Source organism: Amblyraja radiata, chromosome 1 (genome assembly GCF_010909765.2).
Source record: "Amblyraja radiata isolate CabotCenter1 chromosome 1, sAmbRad1.1.pri, whole genome shotgun sequence".
Lineage (NCBI taxonomy): Eukaryota > Metazoa > Chordata > Chondrichthyes > Rajiformes > Rajidae > Amblyraja > Amblyraja radiata.
Window position 1 is genome coordinate 56,012,892 of NC_045956.1, and position 26,569 is coordinate 56,039,460.

Below are 26,569 nucleotides of genomic sequence, written 5' to 3' on the forward strand. Positions count from 1 at the left end.
TTACCAGACTGTATGATTCATGTGATGCAGCCAAGTACCTCGGAATCCCAAATCCAGAGTTGTCCTTCATAATTTCTACAGTAGTTCTACATCTCCTGACACTTTTAAATATAAATAAGGGAAAAAGAAAAACATAAAATAAAGTGTACATAAAAATTGTTAAGTCACACAACAAATAATTGTGAATAAACAAAAAAAGTGAATGTAATTTATCAAAAAAGCGATAAATTACAAAAAAGCCACCTAAGGTAGCTAGATTTATTTTTAAATTGACCTCCGTCGATGAAATTATGCACTGGGCCTTGTCCCCCTATTAGAATTTGACCCAACGTTAGTCGGTTCCCTCTAATTGTTACCAAAATTATCATATCAGGTCAACAGCTGAACAGCTTAAAATAGAATAAAATAAAAGGGAAGGTAGAAGATTTGGATTAAAATTAAAGTAATTATGGGTTAAAGTACCTCGTCAATAATGACACTTTTCATTTACCTGTATGTTAAGTAATTCATAATTAGTATTTAGTATTTAAAATATATGTCTAACCTCCCCCATCCTTCCTGCTATATAGTTAGTCGTGTTAGTATAGTACATTGCGCCTTTAACGTTAGTTGAGTTTATTGCGCGTAAGTGGTTAGTTAGTTAGTTAATTATATATATAAATAATAGGTCATATATCATGTCAACACCCTACCCCCAATACCATGTGCTCTAATTTTAGTCACCAGTCTCCTATGCGGGACCTTATCAAAGGCTTTCTGAAAGTCTAGAAACATCCACTGACACTCCTTCATCCATTTTACTTGTCACATCCTCAAAAAATTCCAGAAGATTAGTCAAGCATGATTTCCCTTTCATAAATACATGTTGACTTGGACTAATCCTTTTACTGCTATCCAAATGCCCCATTATTACCTCTTTAATAATTGATTCCAGCATCTTTCCCACCACCGAAGTCAGGCTAACTGGACTATGATTCCCCTTTTTCTCTCTCGCTCCTTTCTTGAAAAGTGTGATAACATTAGCTATCCTCCAATCCACAGGAACTGATCCTGAATCTATTGAACATTGGAAAATGATCACTGCTATTTCTAAAGCCACCTCCCTGAGGACCCTGGGATGCAGACCATCAGGTCCAGGGGATTTATCATCCTTCAGTCACATTAGCCTACCCAATACTATTTCTCGCATAATGAAAATTTCTTTCAGTTCCTCTACCCCCTTAGATCCTCTGTCCTCCAGTACATCTGGGAGATTGTTTGTGTCTTCCTTAGCGAAAACAGATCCGAAGTACCTATTCAACTCTTCTGCCATTTCCTTGTTGCCCATAATAATTTCACCCGTGTCTGCCTTCAAGGGACCCACATTTGACTTTGCTCCTCTTTTTCCCTTAACATATCTAAAGAAGCTTTTACTGTCCTTCTTTATATTCCTGGCCAGCTTCCCCTCGTACTTCATCTTTTCAGCCCGTATTGCCCGTTTTGTTTCCTTCTGTTGTCCTATGAAAGTTTCCAAATCCTCTGGCTTACGGCTACTCTTTGCTGTGTTACACATCTTTTCTTTTAGTTTTATTCTATCCCCAACTTCTCTTGTCAGCCACGGTTGCCTCCTACTCCCCTTAGAATCTTTCTTCCTTTTTGGAATGAAATGATCCTGCGTCTTCCGGATTATGTACAGAAATTCCTCCCATTGCTGTTCCACCGTCATTCCTGCTAGGATCCTTTTCCAGTCTACTTTGGCCAGCTCCCCTCTCATTCCTTCATAGTTCCCTTTGTTCAACTGCATCACTGCCACTTCCGATTTAACGTTCTACTTCTCAAATTGCAGATTAAAACTAATCATATTATGATCACTACCTCCAAGCGGTTCCTTTACCTCGAGTTCTCTTATCATATCTGGTTCATTGGACAACACTAAATCCAGAATTGCCTTTTCTCTGGTCGGCTCCATTACAAGCTGCTCTAAGAATCCATCTCGGAGGCATTCTATAAACTCTTTCTTGGGGTCCTGAACCCAACCTGATTTTCCCAGTTTACCTGCATATTGAAATTCCCCATCACCACAGTGGCATTACCTTTGTTACATGCCAGTTTTAACTCCTGCTGCAACTTGCACCCTACATCCGGGCTACTATTTAGGGGTCTGTAAATAACACCAATTAGTGTCTTCTTGCCTTTACAATTCCTCAACTCAATCCACAGTGACTCTACCTCGTCAGTCCCTATGTCTTCCCTCGCAAGGGACTGAATTCCCTCCCTCACCAGCAGAGCTACCCTCTCCCCCCCCCCGCCCCTCCACTTTCTATTGTTTGTTTTTTGTATTAAATGTTACATTATAAATGACTGTATTTAGATTTGTTTTGGGAATTTTGGTATGACACCTCCCAACTCCACAACCTGCTGATAACTCCAGCCAACCACACTTTTGTGGAATATATTTGACTTTCTTTTCCTTTTGGAAAACTCTCAGTACAAAGACAGTAATAAAAAAAACTGAAGATGGACACAAAATGCTGGAGTAACTCAGCGGGCAGGCAGCATCTCTGGAGAGAAGGAATGGGTGACGTTTCAGGTCAAGACCCTTCTTCAGACTTGCGTTACTCCATCTTTTTGTGTCTATCTTCGGTTTAACCAGCATTTTCAGTTCCTTCTTACGCAATTAAAAAACGGAGTCATGTGTTGGAAGGAACTGAAGAAGTCTCGACCCAAAATGTCACCTATTTCTTTTGTTCAGAGATGCTGCCGGACCCGTTGAGTCACTCCAGTGTTTTGAGTCTATTTTCATTTCTTTGAGCTGAAGTTGCAATGAGAATGAGCCAGAGATATTAGCACTTGATTTGAAACCTCACAGAGATCATTTTCAGCATAGCATTTAAGAGAAATATTCTATCACTTACCCAGATCTCTTGAAAGATTTTCATTACAGGAATATTGAAGCGCCTCTCTGGAATTTGATTATCTCTGGTAGAATTTACCTGCCAGTATATAATTAGACATCAGTTTGAAATACAAAACATAAGCAATATGAGACAGGATGTTGTTGCATTTTCAAGAGAAACTTACAAATTAAGTCCTAAGATAGACAAAGAGCTGGAGTCACTCAGTGGGTCAGGCAGCAACTCCGGAGAAAAACGCTTGTTGAAGTTTCGCGTCGGAACACTTTTTCAAACTCAAATCTGAAGAAGGGTTCTGACCTGAAAAGTTACCTATCCTTTTTCTCCGGAGATGTTGCCTGACCTGCTGAGTTACTCTAGCATTTTGTGTCTATCTTTGATTTAAAACAGCATCTGCAGTTCTTTGTTTCTACAAGTTAAGACCTGATGTTTACAAAATGATCCACCATTGATCTTGGTAAAATCTCAAAGTCCATTTTCATTGACTTTTACAGACCTAAATTATTCACGATGTTTAGTCGAGTTAGTCCCATTTCCACGGATTTGACCCATCTCTCTTTACTCCATGTCAATTCAAATGCATATCCAAAGGTATCTTAAATGCCACTATCGTATCTGCCTCAACCACCACCTCATGTGCATTCCAGACACTTACTACCATCGGTTTAAAAAACCTCTTCTGCTCATCTTTAAACTTTGGCCTTCTCACCTTAAGCCCTCTAGTATTAGATATTTCCATCCTGGGAAAAGCTTCTGATTGTCTACCTAATCTATGCCTCCCATAATTTTATATTGTCTCCCCGCAAACCTCGGCATTCAGGAAAAAATGACTCAAATCTGTCCAACCTCTCCCTGTGGCAAATACACCACCCCCAATTTAGACAACATTCTGGTAAACCCACTCTACATCCTTTTCAAAACCTTCACAAACTTCCTGCAATTAAGTACCAAGAACTGCATGTAAATACTCCAAATTATGCATAACCAAAGTCCTATAAAGCTGCATCATGATTTCCTGACTGTGATACTCAATGCCCTGTCCTATGAAAGCAAGGATATCACATGCCTTCTTTGCCACTCAACCTACTTGTGCTGTTAATCTCGGGGAGTTATGGACATGGGCCCCCAAGATCTCTGTAAATCCATGTTGTTAAGGGTCATGTCATTGATTGTATATTTTTCTCTTACATTTGACCTCCTAAAGTTCAACACCTCACATCTATTTGGATTAAGCTCCACTGCCATTTCTCCACCCATTTCTGTAATTGATCTATACCTCCCAGTATCTTTTGACAACCTTCTTCAATGTCTACGATCCTAACAACCTTTGTGTCATCTGCACATGTATTAACCAGCTCATCCACAATTACGTCCAAGTCATTTACAGTATATATAGATAGCCTGGAAATATAGAAGAGTCATAGTTCTCTATCACTGTGGTAACACATTTTTGGAGAGGATTCTGAGGAAGATATATATGCATTTGGATAAACAGGCGTTTAGGGGTAACATGAGGGGGAACTTCTTTACTCAGAGAGTGGTAGTGGTGTGGAATGAGCTTCCAGTGGAAGTGGTGGAGGCAGGTTCGTTGGTTTCATTTAAAAATAAATTGGATAGGCATATGGATGAGAAGGGAATGGAGGGTTATGGTATGAGTGCAGGCAGGTGGGACTAAGGGAAAAAAGTTGTTCGGCACGGACTTGTAGGGCCGAGATGGCCTGTTTCCGTGCTGTAATTGTTATATGTTATATGGTTATAGGCGCTGGTACAGGATGGTCAGCATGGCTTTGTATGTGGGAGATGAGGGCAAAGCCATGTCTTATGAATCTGATTGCTTTTGTTATGGAAGTAACCAAAAAGGTCGATGAGGGCAAAGCCATAGTCATCTATATGTCTTCAGCAAGCCATTTGGTAAGGTTCTATATGGTAGGCTGCTCTGGAAGGTTAGATAACATCAGATCCAGGGAGAGCTAGCTGACTGAATAGAGAATTGGCATAATGGAAGAAAGCAGAGGGTGTTGTTGGAAGGTTATTTTTTGGACTGGAGGCCTGGGACTAGTGGTCTGACTCAGATTGGTACTGGCCCCATTGCAGTTTGTGGTTTATATCAACAATTTGGATGAGGATATGTAAGGCATGATTAGTAACTTTGTAGATGGATTAAAGAGGGTGGTATCATAGATAGTGAAGATGATTGTCAAAAATTAAAGCAGGATCTTGGTCAATTGGGCAAGTCGGCTGAGGAGTGGTTTATTGAGTTTAATGCAGCTAAGTGCTAAGTATTACATTTTGGGAAATCAAACCAGGACTAGACCTTCACAGTGAATGGCAGAGCCCTAGGAAATGTTGTAGAGCAGAGAGAGCGAGGAGTGCAAGTACATAATTCCTTGAAAGTGGAATCACAGGTAGACAGAATGGTCAAAAAAGCTTTCAGTACATAGACCTTCATCAGTCAGGGTATTGAATATGGAAGAGTTGTTACGTTACAGTTATACAAGAAGTTGATGAGGCCGCATTTGGAATATTGTAGAAATAAGGAACTGCAAATGCTGGTTTGCAAAAAAAAGGTAAACTGCTGCAGTAACTCAGTGGGTCAGGAAAGATCCTGACCCGCAGAGTTACTCAAGAACTTTGTGTTCTTATTTGGAATATTGTGTTCAGTTTTAGTCACCATGCTATAAGAAGGACTCAGCAGGACATGCAGCATCTCTGGAGAGAAGGAATAGGCAACGTTTCGGGTCAGACAGAGTCAGGGGAGAGGGAAACTAGAGATAAGGGAGGGCAAGGTGAGCAAACAACATATCAAAGCAGATGATGTTCAAGGAAATGTAGAATGGTTCATTGCTGGCTGAGAGGAAGGTGACAATGAGGCATACAAAGTAAAATTAATCAGGAGGAGAGTGAAAGAAGAGTGCTAGGGTGGGGGAGGGACAGAGAGAGGGAAAGCAAAGGTTACTTGAAGGTAGAGAAATCAATATTCATACCACACTTTGTGCTCTTCCTCCAATTTGCATCCGGCTTCACTCTGACAGTGGAGGAGGCCCAGGGCAGAAAGGTCAATATGGGAATGGGAGGGGGTGTTAACGTGTTTAGCAATGTTGGAGGATTATGGGCCACAATTTCACCACAGATCATAATCCTCTGACATTTTTGCCATGTTCAACGGGATCCCACCACTAGCCACATCTTCCCATCTCCACCCTATTCTGCTTTCCGCTGAGATCGTTCCCTCCGCTACTCCCTGGATAACTGTTGTAACAAAGGAAAATTCTAAGTATTTTTGCCCATAATCAGATCTCAACCAATGAAATAATGGATGGAAAATGTCATTTGATGATGAATACATATTGATTAAGATAGTTGTGGATGCAGCCTGGTCCATCACGCAAACCAAAGTTCCTTCCACTGACACTATCTACACCTCATGCTGACTCAGCAAGACCACCAGCATAATTAAGGATGAGTCTCTTGTCACTTCCTCTTCTCCCTTCTCCCATCAGGCAAAAGGTAAAGAAGTTTGAAAACAAATTCAGGGACAGTTTCTTCCCAGCTGTCTCGCCAACTAAAGAGTGACCCTGAACTCCCATCTACCTGATAAGAGACTTTCAAACTGTCTTTAATCAAACTTTATTTTGCACTAAATATTATACCCTTTATCCTATTACTGTACACAGGGCTCGAAATTAATGGTTGCCCGGGTGCCAATGGCAACTTACAGTCTCGCCGGGCAACCTAAAAGCCATGCCATTTTGCCCGGGTTGGCAAGCAACCGGGCCAACCGCCCGCCATCCGTGTTCGGGTCTCGGCTCGGCGCTAGTTCTCGGCGCTCGCCCTAGCCCTGGGGTCTCCGCTCGGCGCGAGCTCTCGGCTCAGGTCGCGGGTCTCCACTCGGCACAGCCGGCCGCCGAGCACATCATCGGCCGTGGTTGTGCCCATGTGCGGCCCTGCACATGCGCACTGCCACGGCAGCTGGTTGGCGTCGGCCACTTTCTCCCTCCTTTTGTATTGTGGGAGCTCTAGCCACCATTGCTGTCCGGTTGCTGCCTCACCTTGCAAGCATTCTCCCTGCAAGCATGTGGGTTTCCTCCCACATCCCAAAGACGCATTGGCTTAGTAGGTTAACTTGTCTCTGTAAAATTGCCCCTAATGTGCAGGGAGTGGGTGAGGAAAGTGGGATAACAGAACTTGTGTGAATGGGTAGACGAAAATGTTGGAGAAACTCAGCTGGTGAGGCAGTATCTATGGAGCGAAGGAAATAGGGTATTTAGGGTAGCGACCCTTCTTCAGACTGATGACGGGAGGGGTGGGAAAAAGAAAGGAAGAGGCGAAGACAGTAGGCTGTGGGAGAGCTGGGAATGGGAGGGGAAGGAGGGAGAAAGCAAGGACTACCTGAAATTGGAGAAGCCAATGTTCATACCGCTGGGGTGTAAACTACCCAAGCAAAATATGAGGTGCTGTTCCTCCAATTTGCGGTGGGTCTCACTCTGGCCATGGAGGAGGCCCAGGCCAGAAAGGTCCGATTCGGAATAGGAGGGGGAGTTGAAGTGCTTAGCCACCGGGAGATCATGTTGGTTATTGTGAACTGAGTGTAGGTGTTGTGCGAAGCGATCGCCAAGCCTGCACTTGGTCTCACCGAGGTTGATCATACGCTGAATAGCTATATTTTAGTTTGGAAGTGGAAAGAGATAATAGAAATTGCATTCATTGCAATGTGTAAAAAGAGATGAGATACTGTATTGTAATTCTGCTGCATGTCATTGTGGTATACAGTATATCATGTCTTGATCGGTGAATATGTTTAGTTTGTGACTTTATTTGAAGCAGAAATAATATGTAAATGCTTCATTGACCATAATTCCGACTGGTAACTACGCACTTCGAGCGAGCACATTATCGCACACGTCATGCAAGCCGTCTTAAATGACTACCTAAACTGTCATTTGGCAACCTAAAAAGCTGCCGAGGTTGCCCGGCTGGCAACAGGGGGAAAAAGTTAAGCGAGAGCCCTGATACACTGTAGACGGCTTGATTGTAAACATATGGTCCTTTTGTTGACTGGATAGCATGCAACAAAAAGGCTTTTCACTGTACCTCGGTACACGTGACATTAATAAACTAAACTATATATTGTACAACAAGAAGAAATTCGCACCAACCTTATAAAGTGTTTGTAAAATTTGTAATGATTTCTTAAGTTCAGGGATATCATTTGAGATGTCAGTCATAGCGAGGTGAAGAAGTTGCTTGGATTCGTCATGATAAATCCTCACAAGACGCTTGAAGAAGTAGACAGGTATTGCCTTCCACCAACATTCTGGTCAAGAAAGGGTGAAATAGTCAAGTAAAATAAAGTACAATTGTTTGCAATTAAATCAAATAACAAAGAAACAGTTTAAAAAAAAATCAAACTGAATATTGAATTTCAAAACAGCAAAGTTACGTTTTCAAAAAAAAAATGCAAGAGGAATTTGACAGATCAGACAGCATCAGTGGTAGGAATGGACAGATGTTTCAGGTCAGGATCCATCTTCCGACTGATATGCTTAAACAGTTTCATTCATTTCGAAATGTTACCGGAGTTCTTCTGGTTGGCTTCTTTATCTTTAGCAGAGATCTAAAAGGTCTAAGGAACCTTTTTGATACTAGAAATAAAAATGCAAAATGAGGGGAACATCTCTGGTGAAAGTGAATAGGTGACGTTTCTTCAACCTGAAGAAGGGTTCCGATCTTATACGTCACCTCTTCCTTTTCTCCAGTGAGTTACTCTAGCACTTTGTGTCTATCTTTCCCTAGCAGCTCCTTCCTACACAACAGCGTTAATGTTTCAGGTTCGAGTCCTTTTGGCAGAGGTGGGAAAGGGTGTCAAAAAAGGTGTTTTCATGTTGCAAAGATGGTAGTGAGGATGGACAGGGCTGAAGGCACACACAGGGTGCTGCGGCCTTCAGGGCAGCCGATCAACAATATTTATGGACACTTTTGTAACCTTGTCGGCGACATGTGGCAACTCTTTTGTTTACTGTGAATGCAAAAAACAATGAATTTCACTGTACCTTCACGGTCCATGTGAGAATAAAGTATTATGTGACAATACGTTGAATAATCCAGGCGTACACTAGCTCTATCCCCGAACTATCTCCATTATATTGATGACTGCATCGGTGCTACCTCCTGCACCCATGCAGAATTCATGGTCTTCATTAACGTCACCACCAATTTCCATCCTGCACTCAAATTCACTTGGACCATCTCCCTCCTCTTTCTTGATCTCACCGTCTCCATCATAGGAGATAGACTATTGACTGACGTCGATTACAAACCCACTTCAAGTAACCCCTGCATTCTCTCTCTCCATCCTTCTCCCACCCAAGTTGCACCAGCTTCTCATTCGCACCTCGCAAACAACTAACAATGGCCTGTTTCTTTTATCATTGTTTCTTTTTTGCATATCTTTCATTCATTGTTCTATATCTCTCTCTATATCACCGGCTATTGTTTCCCTTTCCCCTGACTAGTTTGAAGAAGGGTCTTGACCCGAAACATCACCCATTCTCTACAGAGATGCTGCCTGTTCCGCTGAGTTACTCCAGCATTTTGTGTCTATCTTCAGTTTAAAACAGCATCTGCAGTTCCTTCCTACATGGGGGGTGTGGGGAGAGCTCGGAGAAAAGACGGGGGAAGAGCCATGGGGGAGAGGGGGGTATCACGGTGGAGGGGGGCAGGAGCCAGCAAGGGGGCTGGATGCTCTCCTCCGCCGGAAACAGAATCACTACTCTCCGTTTTGCGACATCGCCGCGCTGGGCCGGGCCGCTTCCGGTCCCTCCGAAAATTGGGTCCGGTTGAAGACCTCCGCCGGCCTCCCTCATCTTCAGTAAAGATGCGATGGTGCGATGGGAGGGGCGGATCGTCCCGGGGAGTGACAGGAGAAAATACCAAAATACGCCGCTGACTGGCAGGAGAGATCATTCTGCGCATGCGCGTTTTTTACGTTTTACCACCGATCGGAAGGGAACTTGGTGCACTCGCAACACAAGAAAAAAACGCACAAGCCGGAGGAGCACAAGATCACAGCTTTAGTTGTGTATAGATTTGTCTATGATAAGCTGAAGACAGGTTAATGGGAACAAGTTAGAGGGTGATCACACTTCTTTGTGTTATGTGATGTTAATAGCAGGGCTATGAGATATGCCTAGTAAATCCTTCTGAATGAATGGTTTCATTATCCTATTTTACCTAGCCTCACCCGATCACAGATATTCCCCTTATCCTATCCATCTTTCCCACAGCCTTCACTGCAACTCAAAAACACTTTTTCAGCTCTGATGAAGATTCTTCAACTTGAAATAATAATTCTATTTCTCTTTTCATACATCTTATCAGACTTGGTGAATGTTAACAGCATTTTCAGTTCATATGTATGAGTCCAAGAAGTCCTCTGATCTGGTCCATTTTGACCACGCAAGATATTTGGACTTGGCAAGAATTTATTTCATAAAAAGGGCAAAGTATTTTATAATCATTGATATACTTATACTTACATATAATTATATGAGGAATGTAATCACTGTTGTAACAAGGAAAAGTTGAAGTAAAGTTGCCCATAACCAAATTCCTTAACAATTAGGTCTTGGATGGAATATGTTTTAATGATATTGGATGAAGAATACATTTAGATATCTGGAGAAAAATCTCATGTCAGTCTTTGAAAATAACCTATAAGATCTGAGAGGTTAATGGACCTTAGATTAACAACTCATCCTAAAGATGCCATCTCACCTGCTGCATTGCCTGAGTGCTGCATAAACAAACCTGACTAAATTATCTGCTCAATTCTTTGGATTGAAGATTGAAGACATTTCAAGCTGATCGTTTTATAATGGTGTCCTCTGCCACAAACCTCTCCTCTTCAGAAGTTTTGTCAGAAACTGACCAATGTGCAACAATTCTTTGTTTTTTGATTTAATTGCAAACAACGGAGATTTTGGTAACGTTTAAATGTTCAGAAATAAATCCCTTACCTAGAACTTTGAAGTAACTTCCTTCGAGGGAAAGAATGGCTGTGGTCAGGGCTTCTGTCAGCATGGAGCTTTCTGGCTCATCAAGTACAGCGATGAGCGCAGGCAGAACAAGGTAAACTCGCAGAGCTTCCAAACTTGCAGGAGAGCGAGGGAGTGAAGGGATCAGCTTTGTCAGGATTGCATTTGTCACCTGTAAAACAGTCAGCATCAGGAGCGGAACATCTTTTCATAATATTCAACCTCTACTCTGCCCATTTAATTCAATGTACAAGTTTAGTTTACTTTCGTTTAGAGATACAGCGTGGAAACAGGGCCCTTTGGCCCACCAAGTCCATAACGAGCACAATCACCCGTTTACATTGGTTCTAGGTTATCCCACTTCCTGCGCACTGAGGGCAATTTACAGAGACCAATTAACCTACAAATACGCCGTCGCTGGGATGTGGGAGGAAACCGGAGCACCCAGAAGCAACCCATATGGTCACAGGGAGAACATGCAAACTCCATACAGACACCACCTGAGGTCAGCATTGAACGGTGGCTCTCTAACGCTGTGAGGCTGCGGCTCTACAAGCTGCACCAAAGTGCCACCCTATGCCCATTTGGGACATTGTTAGGCTGAGTGGAGATGGCTAGATTAATTTTACCAATTAAACTTGGTGAGCATAAGTTTTCAAAACTAATTTTATACAAACATTATTTATCATTATTCTCCACACACTGCATTTATCTGATTCCAGCATGGATAATGTATTGTAGTTTTTGTTTTCTACACAATTTAAACAAACTGTTTGCTGAGTAAATTGAACTTTTGTAATAGTTGATAGTTTGTAATGTCACTTAGGCTTCATCCCCACCATACATTAATGCCCAACAAACTATTGTCAATACTTTATCTATTTCCTTCATTAATGACCTTGCAGTAAAAATAATTCTTATATTTCATAGATTATTTCCTTGTATAATCAGTGATTGCAGAGTTGATGTTAGTGCGTTGAAAGAGGTAGCATTATAGACAGCAGAAATACAAGACTTCCGGTGGCGCCATGGAGCACTAAGGCGCGGCATTGAGCTCCTCTCCCGCAAAAAATCGCTAAAAAGCCGTTTTTAAACCAGTACCGATTTTTTAAAAACTTACCGGAGCTGCTTGGCGTCGCGTAAGGGTGACGTCATCAGAAGGCGACGCAAAAATCGGGAGTTTAATGGCAAAAATCAGGAGTTTTAAATGAGCAGAGAAAAAAGCTCACGAGCTCCTAAGAAGAATACCATAAGTCTCCAACTCGAAGAAGTTTTGGATACTCTGCAAACGACAGAAGAAGGCTCAGAAGAAGAAGAATCTTACAGCCAAGGATCTCTGTTTGAAATGGCTACAAAAGGAGACAAGAAGGAGAAGGAGGTAAAGCAAATGCTTTTAGAGATTACTGCTACAACAAATACTACACTGGAAAATATGCAGGGTATGGAGTCTAATATGGAGAGTAATAAGCAGAGTTCGGAGACTAATATGGAGAGAATTTCTCAAAAAATTGATAATACTTGTGGTGAGTTAAAGGAGCTGAAGAAGCAATATAAGGAATTTGATAAAAAACTAAAGTCAGAGTGTGTTAGAATCGAAAATGACTATAATAAGAAATTTAAAGATGTGAAGGATGATATGGGAAAACTGGATGAGATAATGGAAGAGATGGAGAATGAGATAAAAGAGATGGTCACGGAAATAAAGAGCTTGAAAAAAATCACAGAAAGCTGAAGAGGAAAAACTTGTAAGAATGACTGACAAATGTCTGGACCTGGAAGCAAGGTCTAGAAGGCAACATTTGAGAATTCTTGGAGTAGATGAAGGACGAGAAGGACATGAATCTCAAACATGTACTTTCGTTACTGACTTACTCAGAGATGTTTTTGAACTGTCGGAAGAACCAAGAATAGACGTCGCTCACCGAGTTGGACGTGTTGCAAGAGGGACAAATTCTTCAAGACAGATAATTGTGAAATTCCTTGATATCTCTTCAGTGGAATTTATATTGAAAAAGATTACCCATGGGAAGAATCTGACATATCGTAGGGATAATATTCGAATTTTCCGTGATTATCCTCCGGAGGTCGTCCGGAGAAGGAACTTGTTTACACAGACAAGACACACTCTGAAGGGAGTCCCCGGTGTGAGATACGGGGTGTTTTTTACAGCCAAAATGAAGATTTCTTATAACGGCACTGAATGCTCATTTACAGATCCCGAAAAAGCTTTTAAGTACGCAGAGGATATCGTAAAGAAAACACCGGGGGAAGCTGTCGACAAGGAAGAAGATGGAACTTTTTAATTCTTATGATAGAGTTTTGAACTGGTTAAGATGGCGGAACTTTCCAGACAGTTACCAAGCTTATCTGGCTAGAATGTGTTTTTGAGAGTACTCTCCATGTTTCACCTTGAATGAATAGCTTAAAGATAAACAAAGGACGTTGAAGATACAGAATTAACGAGGGAATGTATAATGGACATGGAATGAGATAATACTAATTGGAATATAAAAACTGTTGATTTAAGAAGAGCTCTAATCATCATACTTTAATTAATAATGTTTTGTTTATAGGGACAGTGCATATTAATGAACATTTGCATGTAAATATGCGAGATTGTAGCCAATCAGTAACTAATTTCCGTCTCTAGTCCCAGGCAAAGGTAGGTGAAGTGTCTTGCCCAAGGACACAACGACAGTACACACTACAAGCAGGATTCAGTTGTCTCTGTACTGTACACTGACAATGACAATTAAAATTGAATCTGAATCTGAATCTGAATTCGAACCGGCCACCTTCAGGTTGCCAGCCGAACACTTAGCCCATTGTGCCATCTGTCGTCCTAAATTATATATAACCAATGATTTTAACAAATTTAACAATACTAACTATTTGTGAAATATCCATATATATACTAAAAATGATATATACTAACTAACTAAAATGTTTATAACATTACTAACCTACCCTTTTTTTTTGAGTGGGAAGGAATTAGGCGCAACATAAACATGGAAAAGATCCAGAAGTGAGGTTTAGTTTAACCCCTTGGTACCTGCTTGTATGGTAGTTAAAGAATGGGATACTACGTAAGAATCTTGGGTGGATATATATGGTAAAGTTTAGATTAGATTAAGATTAGACAAATTGGAAAGGCATATATACTTATAGAATATGTTGTGTTTTATATTTGTTTTTTTACTTCTTATGTCTCCTCCTGAATTCTTTCGGTTTTCACTGGTGCTGGTTTGATAAATTTATATAAGAAAAGACAAGATGTGAAACGGTCTGTAGCTTTTTATGAGGCTCTACTAAGGGGGTGGTGCTCAACATCAACGGAAGTCTATAAATTTTCCCCACCATTGGTGGCTATTCGTCTTTAAGGTATCTTTTCTTATAAGGTATAGTTTTTTAAGCACTATAAAGACTTTTTTTTGTTTAATTTTTGTGTAATCAATTATATATCACATCTTTTCTTTCTTTTTTTAAGGCACTATACAAGAAGGAGATGCAATATAAATTTAAAAACTTGGGATGACCACCCAACTCCCAGAAGCATTTATTAGAGGAATTATAATTTCATATCAAATTTTTCAAAATAAAAAGAATAAGACAGAACAAATGTTGTTAGAACAAGAAATCAGACAGTTAGAGTTAGATAATGCTAAAGCTTCCACGACAGATAAACACAATAAGATAATATTACTGAAATTTAAACTTAATCGAATTTTATCGGCAAGAGTAATAAGACTATTCCAAATTACAAAACAGGAACATTTTGAGTTTGGTGACAAGCCACATAAGCTTTTAGCTCGCCAATTGAAAAAACAAGAAAAAGAAAATACTATAACTAAAATTAAATCAGAGAAAGGTGAATTACTAATACTACCTAAAGACATTAATAACAGATTTGCTCAATTTTATCAAAATGTATACACATCTAAAACTAAAATAGAAGATAGTAAAATTAAAAAAAATTTAGATAACTGTAATCTCCCAAAACTTGACCTTTTGGAACAAGAGGAACGGAGCTCAAATTACAATCGAAGAAATAGGTGAAACAATAAAATCGTTGAAAAATGGTTAGACACCAGGACCAGATGGTTTTAGTACTGAATTTTATAAAAAATTCCATGAGATAACGACTCCTTACTTATTTAATTTATATTCTCACGGTTTTAAAGAAAAGAAACTACCTGAAACATTAGCAGAATCAACTATTACGCTTATTCCAAAAAAAGATAAAGATTTAGAAGATCCAGGCTCATATAGAGCTATATCACTTTTAAATACAGACCAGAAAATTTTAGCAAAGACTTTAACAAGACGATTAAGCAAATATATTAGTAAATTGATAAACCCTGATCAAACGGGGTTTATACCCAAAATATACTAATTTAATAATTTGAGACGCCTGTTTAATATAATGTACTCACATAAAGTAGAGGAAGAAGATATATCAATTATTTCTTTGGACGCAGTGAAATACAGTACTTATATAAAGTACTGCAAAAATTTAATATGGGAGAGAATTTATTACATGGGTAAAACTATTGTATGATAAACCGATGGCAAGAATATTAACTAACAATATGTTATCTCAAAAATTTCAATTATCAAGGGGTAATAGGCAGGGATGTGCATTATCACCCCTGCTATTTGCCCTTATGATAGAACCTTTGGCTGAAAGTATAAGAATTAATCCGAATATTCAGGGCTATAATACTAGGGACTCAAAGAATAAAATTTCATTATATGCAGACGATATACTTTTATATATTATAAAGTCACAAACGAGCATACCAAATTTACTAAATTTAATAGAGGAATTCGGGTCTTTTTTTGGATATAGAATAAATTGGAATAAAAGTGAAATCATGACGTTAAAGCCTCAAGAACCTACACACTTACTGAAATTCCCCTTTAAAATCGCAACAGAAAAATTTAAATACTTGGGTACTCAGATTACTAGAAAATATAAAGCATTATTCAACGCTAATTTTATACCTTTATTAAATAAACTTAATATGCTGATTAAATTTTGGAAAACACTTCCTTTTTCATTATTAGGTAGAATAAATGCTATAAAAATGATCTTCCTACCACAATTATTATACCTATTTCAGTCTATACCTGTATATATACCAAAATACTTTAAAAAAAAATTAGGCTCTAATATTACTAAATTTATTTGGGACTATAGATCACATAGAATTTAAAAAAAAACACTTATGCAAACCAAAAGATGCCGGGGGACTCTCACTCCCGAATTTTATGTATTATTATTGGGCAGTGTATATTAAGAATATGATTTATTGGCTGGATAGTTCTACCCAACAGACAGAATGGATAAAAATGGAGAAAGAGGATTGTTTTCCTTGTAATATAGGAACGATCCTCTTCTCCCCGAAAAAACTGAACAACACAATATATAAGAAGAACCCAATTATACATGATACAATAAGAATTTGGAAACAAATAAAATGATCTTAAAAATTAAGAAATTTATCATTGTTAATGCCAATAGCGAATAACCCTTTATTTAAACCATCTCTTATTGATAAAACATATAACCAATGGGAAAGTCTCGGAATTAGAAGGATCGGGGATATGTATGAAATGGGAAACCTACTATCATTCCAACAATTACAATTTAAATTTAAATTGAAAAACAACCAATATTTTAAATATCTTCAGATTTGCGATTTCATGAAAAAATACATACAAGGATATCAAAAAATAACTCCTGACGTATTGGAAGAAGCAATGAATATTAAAGCAGACTCACAAAAATTAATATCATATTTATATAATAGTATTTTAAATATAGACCTACCATCGACAGAGGTACTTAGAGAAGAGTGGGAATGGGAATTAATGATAAAAATTACGAAGGTTACATGGGAAAAGTACTTGATATATATTCACAAATGTTCGATTAATGTAAGACATAATCTAATTCAATTTAAAATTTTACATAGATTATATTATTCAAAAACAAGATTGAACAAATTCTATCCAAATATATCCCCCATTTGTGATAAATGTTTATCCCAAAACACAACTATAACACACTCTTTTGTTTCCTGCATAAAACTTTATAGATTTTGGAGTGATATTTTTGAAATATTTACAAAATTATTTAAGATAAGAATGGAACCTAATACTGAAATGATTATATTTGGAGTAATGGAAGATGGGAATAAATTGAACTCATCTCAAAATTTATTTTTTAATAATGGTTTAATAATAGCAAAAAAATTAATACTTAAATATTGGAAAAATACATCAATACCAACGCTTAAAATGTGGATCACAAGCATGTTGGACACCGCACATCTTGAGGAAATGCGATTGTTGGTCTCCATTTGTTGTCTTTTTGGAATCATATGGCGCAACACAATTGGAAAAAATAACTGTTTCAGGACTGGACGAGGGATGGTCAAGATTATAAACAATGATCTCCTTACTTCTTTTCTTTATGTCTTATTCTCTTTTTCCTATTTTCTTTTCTTCAACTTTCTTCATTCATTCTTCTTTTTTCTTCTTCTTCTTCACACACTATATATCTCACGTCTTTCTATCCTTTACTATCTATTTTCTTTTTCTTATTCTTATTTTTCTTTATTATAACAAAAAAAATAAGAAGCTGTACATAAAATGTATTATGAAAATATATATTAGGCACTTTGGTGCCATATGATTGTCCTTACTTCTAACAAAATAAAATTAAAAAAAAAAAGAAATACAAAGCAATACTGAGATCTCCTCATTCTTTGCTAAGTAATTGCAATATGAAAGCAAGTGAGTTTAGATTGTCATATAATTCTTCTAACGCAACATGAACTTTTGGGAAAGATTGATGAAACGTCCTCTGTGACTTATTTGCTTTCGAATAAAATACCTATAAGAAGCTCTTGTTCTGCATATTTTTAACTAAGCATTTTTGTAAATTAAGTTTATTCATTTTGGGATATTCACTATCTTTTACTTAAAGGGCTAGAAGTGCAATATAATTGATCAGAATGTACTGAGTTACATGTATGTACTGAATGTACATGTTATAGAATGAGGAATTTGGGATCTATTGATCTTTGGTTGTAACTCAATATTCAGTTCTGTCCTTATTCATCTATAACAAACAGTAACATTCCTCTGCATTCACCAAAGGTTGAAAATTGAGAGAACCTATTATTTCCAAAAATGTTTCATAACAAATACCCCAGTACACGTGTCTCCATACTTGCAGAGGTCAATTATTAATTTTGCAGGTACTAATGGGAGCACTATCATAAAATTGAATTTTTTCAAATGGGCGATGAACTGATCGGTAATAAAGAAAGTAAACTCAATGCTAGCATATATAACAAGTGGGCTTGTATACAAAAAAACAGGGATGTAATGCTGACGCTGGTAAGGCCGCATTTGGAATATTGTGAGCAATTTTGGGCACCATATCCGAGGAAGGATGTGCTGACTCTGGAGAGGGTCCAGAGGAGGTTTAGTAGAATGATCCCAGGAATGAGTACGTTAACCTATGATGAGTGTTTGTTGGCACTGGGCCTGTACTTGCTGGAATTCAGAAGAATGAGGGTGGACCTCAATGAAACATACAGAATAGTGAAAGGCTTGGATAGAGTGGATATGGAAAGGATGCTTCCACTAGTGGGAGAGTCTAGGACTAGACGTCATAGCCTCAGAATTAAAGGACATGCTTTTAGGAGGGAGATGAGGAATTTATTTAATCAGAGGGTGGTGAACCTGTGGAATTATTTGCCACAGAAGGCTGTGGAAGCTATGTTAGTGGATATTTTTAAGGCAGAGATAGATAGATTCTTGATTAGTACAGGTGTCAGAGGTTATGGTGAGAAGGCAGGAGAATAGGGTTAGGATGGAGAGATAGATCAGCCATGATTGAATGGTGGAGTAGACTTAATGGGCCGAATGGACTAATTCTACTATCATCACTTATGACCTTATGACACAACTCTCCCCAAAACATGTAAACAGCCATGAATGTTAATGTTCATCTTCAACATCTATAACAATATATGGTGTTTCATTGTGTGAGGTATTGTCGGCATTATGGAATGTTTGGTCGACAAGACACTTGGGCAGGTAAATGGATAGAAAATGTAGAGGGATATGATAGAACACTTTTCTATGTTCTCTATGAGTCAAACGCAGGTAAATAGGAACTAACATGGATGGAGCTTTTGTTCGGCATGAACGCGTTGGGCCGAAGGGCCCGTTTCCATGCTGTATGACTCTATAACATTACCTGAGATAGCAGTGAAGTGTCTTTTGCCAAATTCTCAAAGTTCAGGTACACTAAGGACATATCCAGACCAGGCAGCATTCGGCTTGTTTTGAAATGGTTATCCTTGCTGTTTTCAATATATCAAGAAGAATGGTTAGTGCATTAAAGATTACTAAATTTACTGTCATTTTTAAAAGACATTCATTTCAACACAGGGGTCTCAAAGATGACACAAATAAATCTAAATCTTGGTATGAAAAACAGCAATGACATGCCATGTGTTGGAGTTCACTCGAGGCGGCATGGTGGCACAGCAATATAATTGCTGCCTTACAGTACCAGAGATCTGGGTTCAATCCTGACTACGGATGTTATCCGTATGGAGTTTGTACTTTCTCCCTGTGACCGCGTATGTTTTCACCGGGTGCTCCGGTTTCCTCCCACATTCCAAAGGCGTATAGGTTTGTAGGTTAATTGGCTTTGGTAAAAAAATTGTAAATTGTCCCAAGTGAGTAGGATAGTGTAGGTGATTGCTGGTCAGCACAGACTCGGTGGGCCGAAGGGCAGATTTCCGCCCTGTATCTGTAAAGTGTCTAAAGTAAAGTATCTAAAAAGTAGAAAACAAACTCATTCCATGCACTGAATGGAGATATAGTAACATATGCACATTGTACTCCAACCAAAAGTGTATAAATTGTACACAGTCAATGCACTTCTAATGGACACCACTTGTCCATGTGCAGACCGTCAGAAGAGAAGAGGAATATAGCTTGAAAATCCATTGTTTGTGGATGGATCATAACAATAAACAAACAAGTTCTTACATTTCTTTTACCCCTTCACTGGCTCTTGGTTAGATGGAAATGAGTCACCTTAGGACAAATGTGTAAAACAAAAAGCAGAGAATAGAATGTAGTTCTTTCTTGATCAAGGACAAATGGATTTGGTTTTGGTTAGGCTAGAAGATGAAACAATCGATTTGGGCGGCACAATGGAGCAGAGGGAAAGTTGCTGCCTTACAGCGCCAGAGAACTGGGTTCGATCCTGACTACGGGTGCTCTGTATACGTTCTCCCCGTGGGTTTTCTCCGGGAGCTCCAGTTTCCTCCCACACTCTAAAGACGTGCAGGTTTGTAGGCTAATTGGATTGGTATAATTGTAGATTGCCCCTAGTGTGTGGAAGGTAGTATGCGGGGATTGTTGGTCAGCACGGACTCGGTGGGCCGAAGGGCCTGTTTCCATGTTGTATCTCAAGACTAAACTGAAGTAGGATCTGCAGCAAGTCTATTTAGGATATTTTAATAGGAATTGCTAGCAACAGCCCTTTGACTTACCTCGTGTCCAGGAAGCTTGCATTCATAATCGGTGAAGATGAATAACCTCGAATGATTGCTCTGAGAATTAAATTAAAACATATTTAACGCAGGGTGTTAAATTGACCTTATATAAAAAAACAACTACTTCCACCAGTTCACAGACTGTTCAAATTCTCGGAAACTTTCCAGCAGGATATTCCATTAAAGATCGATTTGCACAACCATTGAAGAAGAGCAAACGCTACCATGTACTTGAAGCCTATGCTATCTTTGGTATAAACCAGCATCTGCTGTTCCTTCCCACATATGTTTACATATCTCTTGTGCTGCTGCAAGTAAGAATGTCATTGTTCCGTTTCGGGACATATGACAATAGAAATTCTTGAGTCTTGACTATTGAGTGACATTGTGAAGTCAATGTATCCATCTAAGAGTTAGTATGGGCTCAGTGCTGGTGGATGCTGGGCTGGGAGAGGACACTGACATTGGTGCACTTATCCATGCAGTCAGTTTGGAAGACTCTGAAACTGGCATCTTGGTCGGCATGTAAGAGTTGGGCCAAAGGGCCTGTTTCCATGTTGTATGATTCTATGACTCTTAGCAAAATTGGTGGAAAACTGTTCAAACCAGAGTGACAATTGCTCCAGAATCTAGACCCGCTCAAACCCAAGTGTTCAATCTATCATGTGGGCAACATGGTTGCCTTTCTGAACACAGCCAAATTCCACAATGTTGCCAATCTGCCAGCTGATGCATGAAAGAGGGTGGGCCTGACACTCAACATCTACTCTGATCTCAATCTCAACACTTGTTCCTCAATACCATTGACTTCTCAGTACTCCAAAACGCTGACTCAGCTTTCTGGTGTACAGATTTCCAAACATTCACAATCTTCTAAGAAAAACATATCTTCATTTTGAAGATGAATGCCGCCTTATTTTAAAACGATGCCCTGTGATTTTCAATTTCCCTCTCATGCCCCTTCACAACCCTCTGCTTATTAATAGAGTCACATTTTTAAAAGTTCATAAGTCATAGGAGCAGAATTGGGCCATTCAGCCCATCCAAACTTCTCCGGTGTTCAATCATGGCTGATCTATCTTTCCCTCTCAACCCCATATAACCATATATAACCATATAACAATTACAGCACGGAAACAGGCCATCTCGACCCTTCTAGTCCGTGCCGAACACATATTCTCCCCTAGTCCCATATACCTGCGCTCAGACCATAACCCTCCATTCCTTTCCCGTCCATATAACTATCCAATTTATTTTTAAATGATAAAAACGAACCTGCCTCCACCACCTTCACTGGAAGCTCATTCCACACAGCCACCACTCTCTGAGTAAAGAAGTTCCCCCTCATGTTACCCCTAAACTTCTGTCCCTTAATTCTCAAGTCATGTCCCCTTGTTTGAATCTTCCCTACTCTCAGTGGGAAAAGCTTATTCACGTCAACTCTGTCTATCCTTCTCATCATTTTAAAGACCTCTATCAAGTCCCCCCTTAACCTTCTGCGCTCCAAAGAATAAAGCCCTAACTTGTTCAACCTTTCTCTGTAACTTAGTTGCTGAAACCCAGGCAACATTCTAGTAAATCTCCTCTGTACTCCCTCTATTTTGTTGACATCCTTCCTATAATTAGGCGACCAAAATTGTACACCATACTCCAGAATTAGCCTCACCAATGCCTTGTACAATTTTAACATTACATCCCAACTTCTATACTCAATGCTCTGATTTATAAAAGCCAGCACACCAAAAGCTTTCTTTACCATCCTATCTACAAGAGATTCCACTTTTAGGGAACTGTGCAGTTATTCCAAGATCCCTCTGTTCACCTGCATTCTTCAATTCCCTACCATTTACCATGTACGTCCTATTTTGATTTGTCCTGCCAAGATGTAGCACCTCACACTTATCAGCATTAAACTCCATCTGCCATCTTTCAGCCCACTCTTCCAACCGGCATAAATCTCTCTGTAGACTTTGAAAATCTACTTCATTATCCACAACCCCACCTATCTTAGTATCATCTGCATACTTACTAATCCAATTTACCACACCATCATCCAGATCATTGATGTACATGACAAACAACAGTGGACCCAACACAGATCCCTGTGGCACCCCACTAGTCACTGGCCTCCAACCTGACAAACAACCATCCACCATTACTCTCTGGCACCTCCCATTCAGCCACTGTTGAATCCATCTTGCTACTCCACCATTAATACCCAACCATTGAACCTTCTTAACCAACCTTCCGTGAGGAACCTTGTCAAAGGCCTTACTGAAGTCCATATATACAACATCCACGGCTTTACCCTCATCAATTTCCCGAGTAACCTCTTCAAAAAATTCAAGAAGATTAGTCAAACATGACCTTCCAGGCACAAATCCATGTTGAATGTTCCTAATCAGACCCTGTTTATCCAGATGCTTATATATATTATCTCTAAGTATCCTTTCCATTAATTGGCCCACCACTGACGTCAAACTAACAGGTCTACAATTGCTAGGTTTACTCTTAGACCCCTTTTTAAACAATGGAACAACATGCGCAGTACGCCAATCCTCCGGCACTATTACCGTTTCTAATGACATTTGAAATATTTCTGTCATAGCCCCTGCTATTTCTACACTAACTTCCCTCAATGTCCTAGGGAATATCCTGTCCGGACCTGGAGACTTATCCACTTTTATATTTCTCAAAAGTGTCAGTACTTCCTCTTCTTTGAATCTCATAGTTTCCATAGCTACCCTACTTGTTTCCCTTACCTCACATAATTCAATATCCTTCTCCTTGGTGAATATCGAAGAAAATAAATTGTTCAATATCTCCCCCATCTCTTTTGGCTCTGCAGATAGCTGTCCACTCTGACTCTCTAATGGACCAATTTTATCCCTCGTTATCCTTTTGCTATTAATATAGCTGTAGAACCCCTTTGGATTTACTTTCACCTTACTTGCCAAAGCAACCTCATATCTTCTTTTAGCTTTTCTAATTTCTTTCTTAAGACTCTTTTTACATTCTTTATACTCCTCAAGCACCTCATTTACTCCATGCTGCCTATAATTATTGTAGATCTCTCTCTTTTTCCGAACTAAGTGTCCAATTTCCCTTGAAAACCATGGCTCTTTCCAATTTTTACTATTTCCTTTCAACCGAACAGGGACATAAAGATTCTGTACTCTTAAAATTTCACCTTTAAATGTCCTCCATTTCTCTTCCACATCTTTCCCATAAAACAAACTGTCCCAATTTACTCCTTTTAAATCCTTTCGCATCTCCTCAAAGTTAGCCTTTCTCCATTCAAAAATCTCAACCCTAGGTCCAGTTCTGACCCTCTCCATAATTATATTGAAACTAATGGTATTGTGATCCCTGGTCCCGAACTGTTCCCCAATGCATACCTCTGCCACCTGACCGTCTCATTTCCTAACAGGAGGTCCAGCACCGCTCCTTCTCTAGTAGGTACTTCTATGTATTGCTGCAAAAAACTATCCTGCACACATTTTACAAACTCCAACCCATCCAGCCCATTTACAGAATGTGTTTCCCAGTCTATGTGTGGAAAATTGAAATCTCCCACATAATACTCCAGCATTCTCCCTGCAACAGTTGACACCCATACTAATCAAGAACCCATCAATCACTGCTTTAAAATTACACAAAGAGTTGGCCTCCACAGCCATCTGTGGCAATGAATTCCACAGATTCACCACCCTCTGACAAAATAAATTCCTCCTCATCTCCTTTATAAAGGTACGGTTCTTTAATACTGATGCTTTGTCCTCTAGTCCTAGACTTTCCCACTAATGGAAACATGCCCTCCACATCCACTCTATGCAGGCCTTTCAATCTTCATTCATCTAAATGACATATAGACCCAATCTGGTCAGTTTTTTCTAAATAATACAATCATGACAGCTGATGAAAAAACTCAAGATATGTAGATTTGCAAGCAGAAGTTGACCAGTGAGGATGGAGAGCAAGATTACGTCCGGTAGAGGTGGGTTGTAGAGGTTTCATAGAGTGATCAACCACGTGGCCATTTGGAGAGCTAGGAATTTGCAGATAGAGTTTGCATCAGGCCGTAAAGGAGGTCAGAGGCAGCAGAGTAAGGCAGTAGGTGGATTTGGTGGAGAGGAAATAGGGTCTGTTGGGAGCAGAAAGGATATGTTTAACGAGCGGTAAGTGTATTTCTTTGTAAGTGTATTCTGTGTAAATGTATACCAGTTTTATTTGTGAGGTTGATATTTGTGGTGCTACAACTGTTTATTGATGGGTCAGGATACATGTTTGAGTGAATTAATCGTCTGTAGGTTCCTGTATTTAGTAGATACTGGTAGCATAGGTGGCGAGAGCAGGTATTGAGGAGGATTAATTGTTGAGTCTACCCGAGGTGTCGTGGAACTAACTCAATGAAACACCAGTGAAGGGAGGTGCCCACTTGATAACCCTAATGATATACGCATCTACACAAACAGTTTTTATGTGTTTGTTAACATGTAGGTAGCTCATTCTTGCATATGGATTTAGTTATTGTCCTTAGCAAAAGTGTGTATAAGCAGTTTAGATACTACTTTGGCTTTGGGCTGGGTTTTCTTGGTTGAGCACTTATCCTGGTGTTATGGTACATACTTTTGTGTTTTCATTGTAATTTTCACTTGTGTGCAGGAAAGGAGATCAAAATTGTGTAAAGTACTCGGCATCAACCTCGACCTACTTTGAAATAAACATATCAGGCTTCAATCCAAGAGTAAAATGTAGTCATTTACCTTTCCGAGTGTTGGTTCAGAGACTGGTGAAAAATTCTAATGAAACTCTTGTTGCAAATGAGAACATAAGACAGTACAGCACAGAAACATGCCCTTCAGCCCACGATGTCCGTACCAAACACGACGCCATGTTGAACTACTCTTCTCTGTGGGGACATGTGCTACATTCCTCCATTCCCTGTATATCCATGTGCCAATCTAAAGGCCTCGTAAAAGCCATTATGTTATCTCATTTTACTCAGCACCCCTGGCAGCGTGTTGCAGGCACCCACCACTCTGTGTAAAAAAAACACCCCCACACATCACCTTTGAACTTTTCCCCTCTGACCGTATAGCTCTGCCCTCGAGTATTTCACATTTCCACCCTGAGAAGAAGGTCCTCACTGTCTATTTAAGGACTCTCATAATTTTATAATTTTCTATCATGTGCTATTATAAATATTAAGCTGGACTCTGGAGAAAGAAAATAGACTCAAAATGCTGGAGATACTCAGCGGGTCTGACAGCATCTCTGGAGATAAACAATAGGTGACGTTTTGGGTCAGAACCCTTCTTCAGACCCATTCCGTTTTCCCAGAGAGGCTGCCTGAGCTGACTCACTGAGTTACTCCAGCATTTTGTGTCCATCTTTGGTATAAACCAGCACCTGCAGTTCCTACCTACACATTTTTTCTGCAGAAAGAAACTTACTTTTTCGTGTTCTTGCACAGTTTCTCCTCCAATAAATTTGTTAGTGGCACAATTCTCTTCAGAGTGAGCAGAGATTCTTCCAGCGATGATAGTAAATTCTGGAGGAAAATAAGGACATAAAATAACCACCATTACATCAAGAATGGCAAAAGGAAACATCAGGGTTTGACAGTAGAGACAAAGCCCTCTTGATATCTAGGAAGGAAAGAACTAGGGCGGCCATGGTGGCGCAGCGATAGAGTTGCTGCCCTACAGCGAATGCAGCGCCGGAGACCTGGGTTCGATCCCGACTATGGGCGCTGTCTGTATGGAGTTTGTATGTTCTCCCTGTGACCTGCGTGGGTTTTCTCCAAGATCTTCGGTTTCCTCCCACACTCCAAAGACATACAGGTTTGTAGGTTAATTGGCTTGGTAAATGTAAAAATTGTCCCTAGTGGGCGACGTTTCGGGTGGAGACCCTGATGTGTTTTCAAAACCATTACTGGCAATAGATAGCCAATGGCATTCTTCTATGTCATTAAAATTTCAATCCCTACAGTTTATGATCAATTAAATTAGATCAATGCAAGTAAAAACAAATTAAATTGCTGCATTCT

At 39.5% G+C, this 26,569-nt stretch overlaps 1 protein-coding gene across 1 annotated transcript in view; it reads right to left on the reverse strand.

Annotated features, from left to right (window-relative positions):
* Positions 1-26,569, reverse strand: part of LOC116978563 (probable E3 ubiquitin-protein ligase HERC3) — a 76,714-nt gene that overhangs the window by 34,031 nt on the left and 16,114 nt on the right. Inside the window, exons 9-14 of the mRNA XM_033029833.1 lie at positions 25,974-26,071; positions 20,515-20,574; positions 19,203-19,308; positions 10,907-11,096; positions 8,048-8,205; positions 2,895-2,972 (exon numbers count right to left, since the gene is read on the reverse strand). Coding sequence (XP_032885724.1) covers positions 2,895-2,972; positions 8,048-8,205; positions 10,907-11,096; positions 19,203-19,308; positions 20,515-20,574; positions 25,974-26,071 — 690 coding nt within the window. The remainder of the gene's footprint in view (positions 1-2,894; positions 2,973-8,047; positions 8,206-10,906; positions 11,097-19,202; positions 19,309-20,514; positions 20,575-25,973; positions 26,072-26,569) is intronic.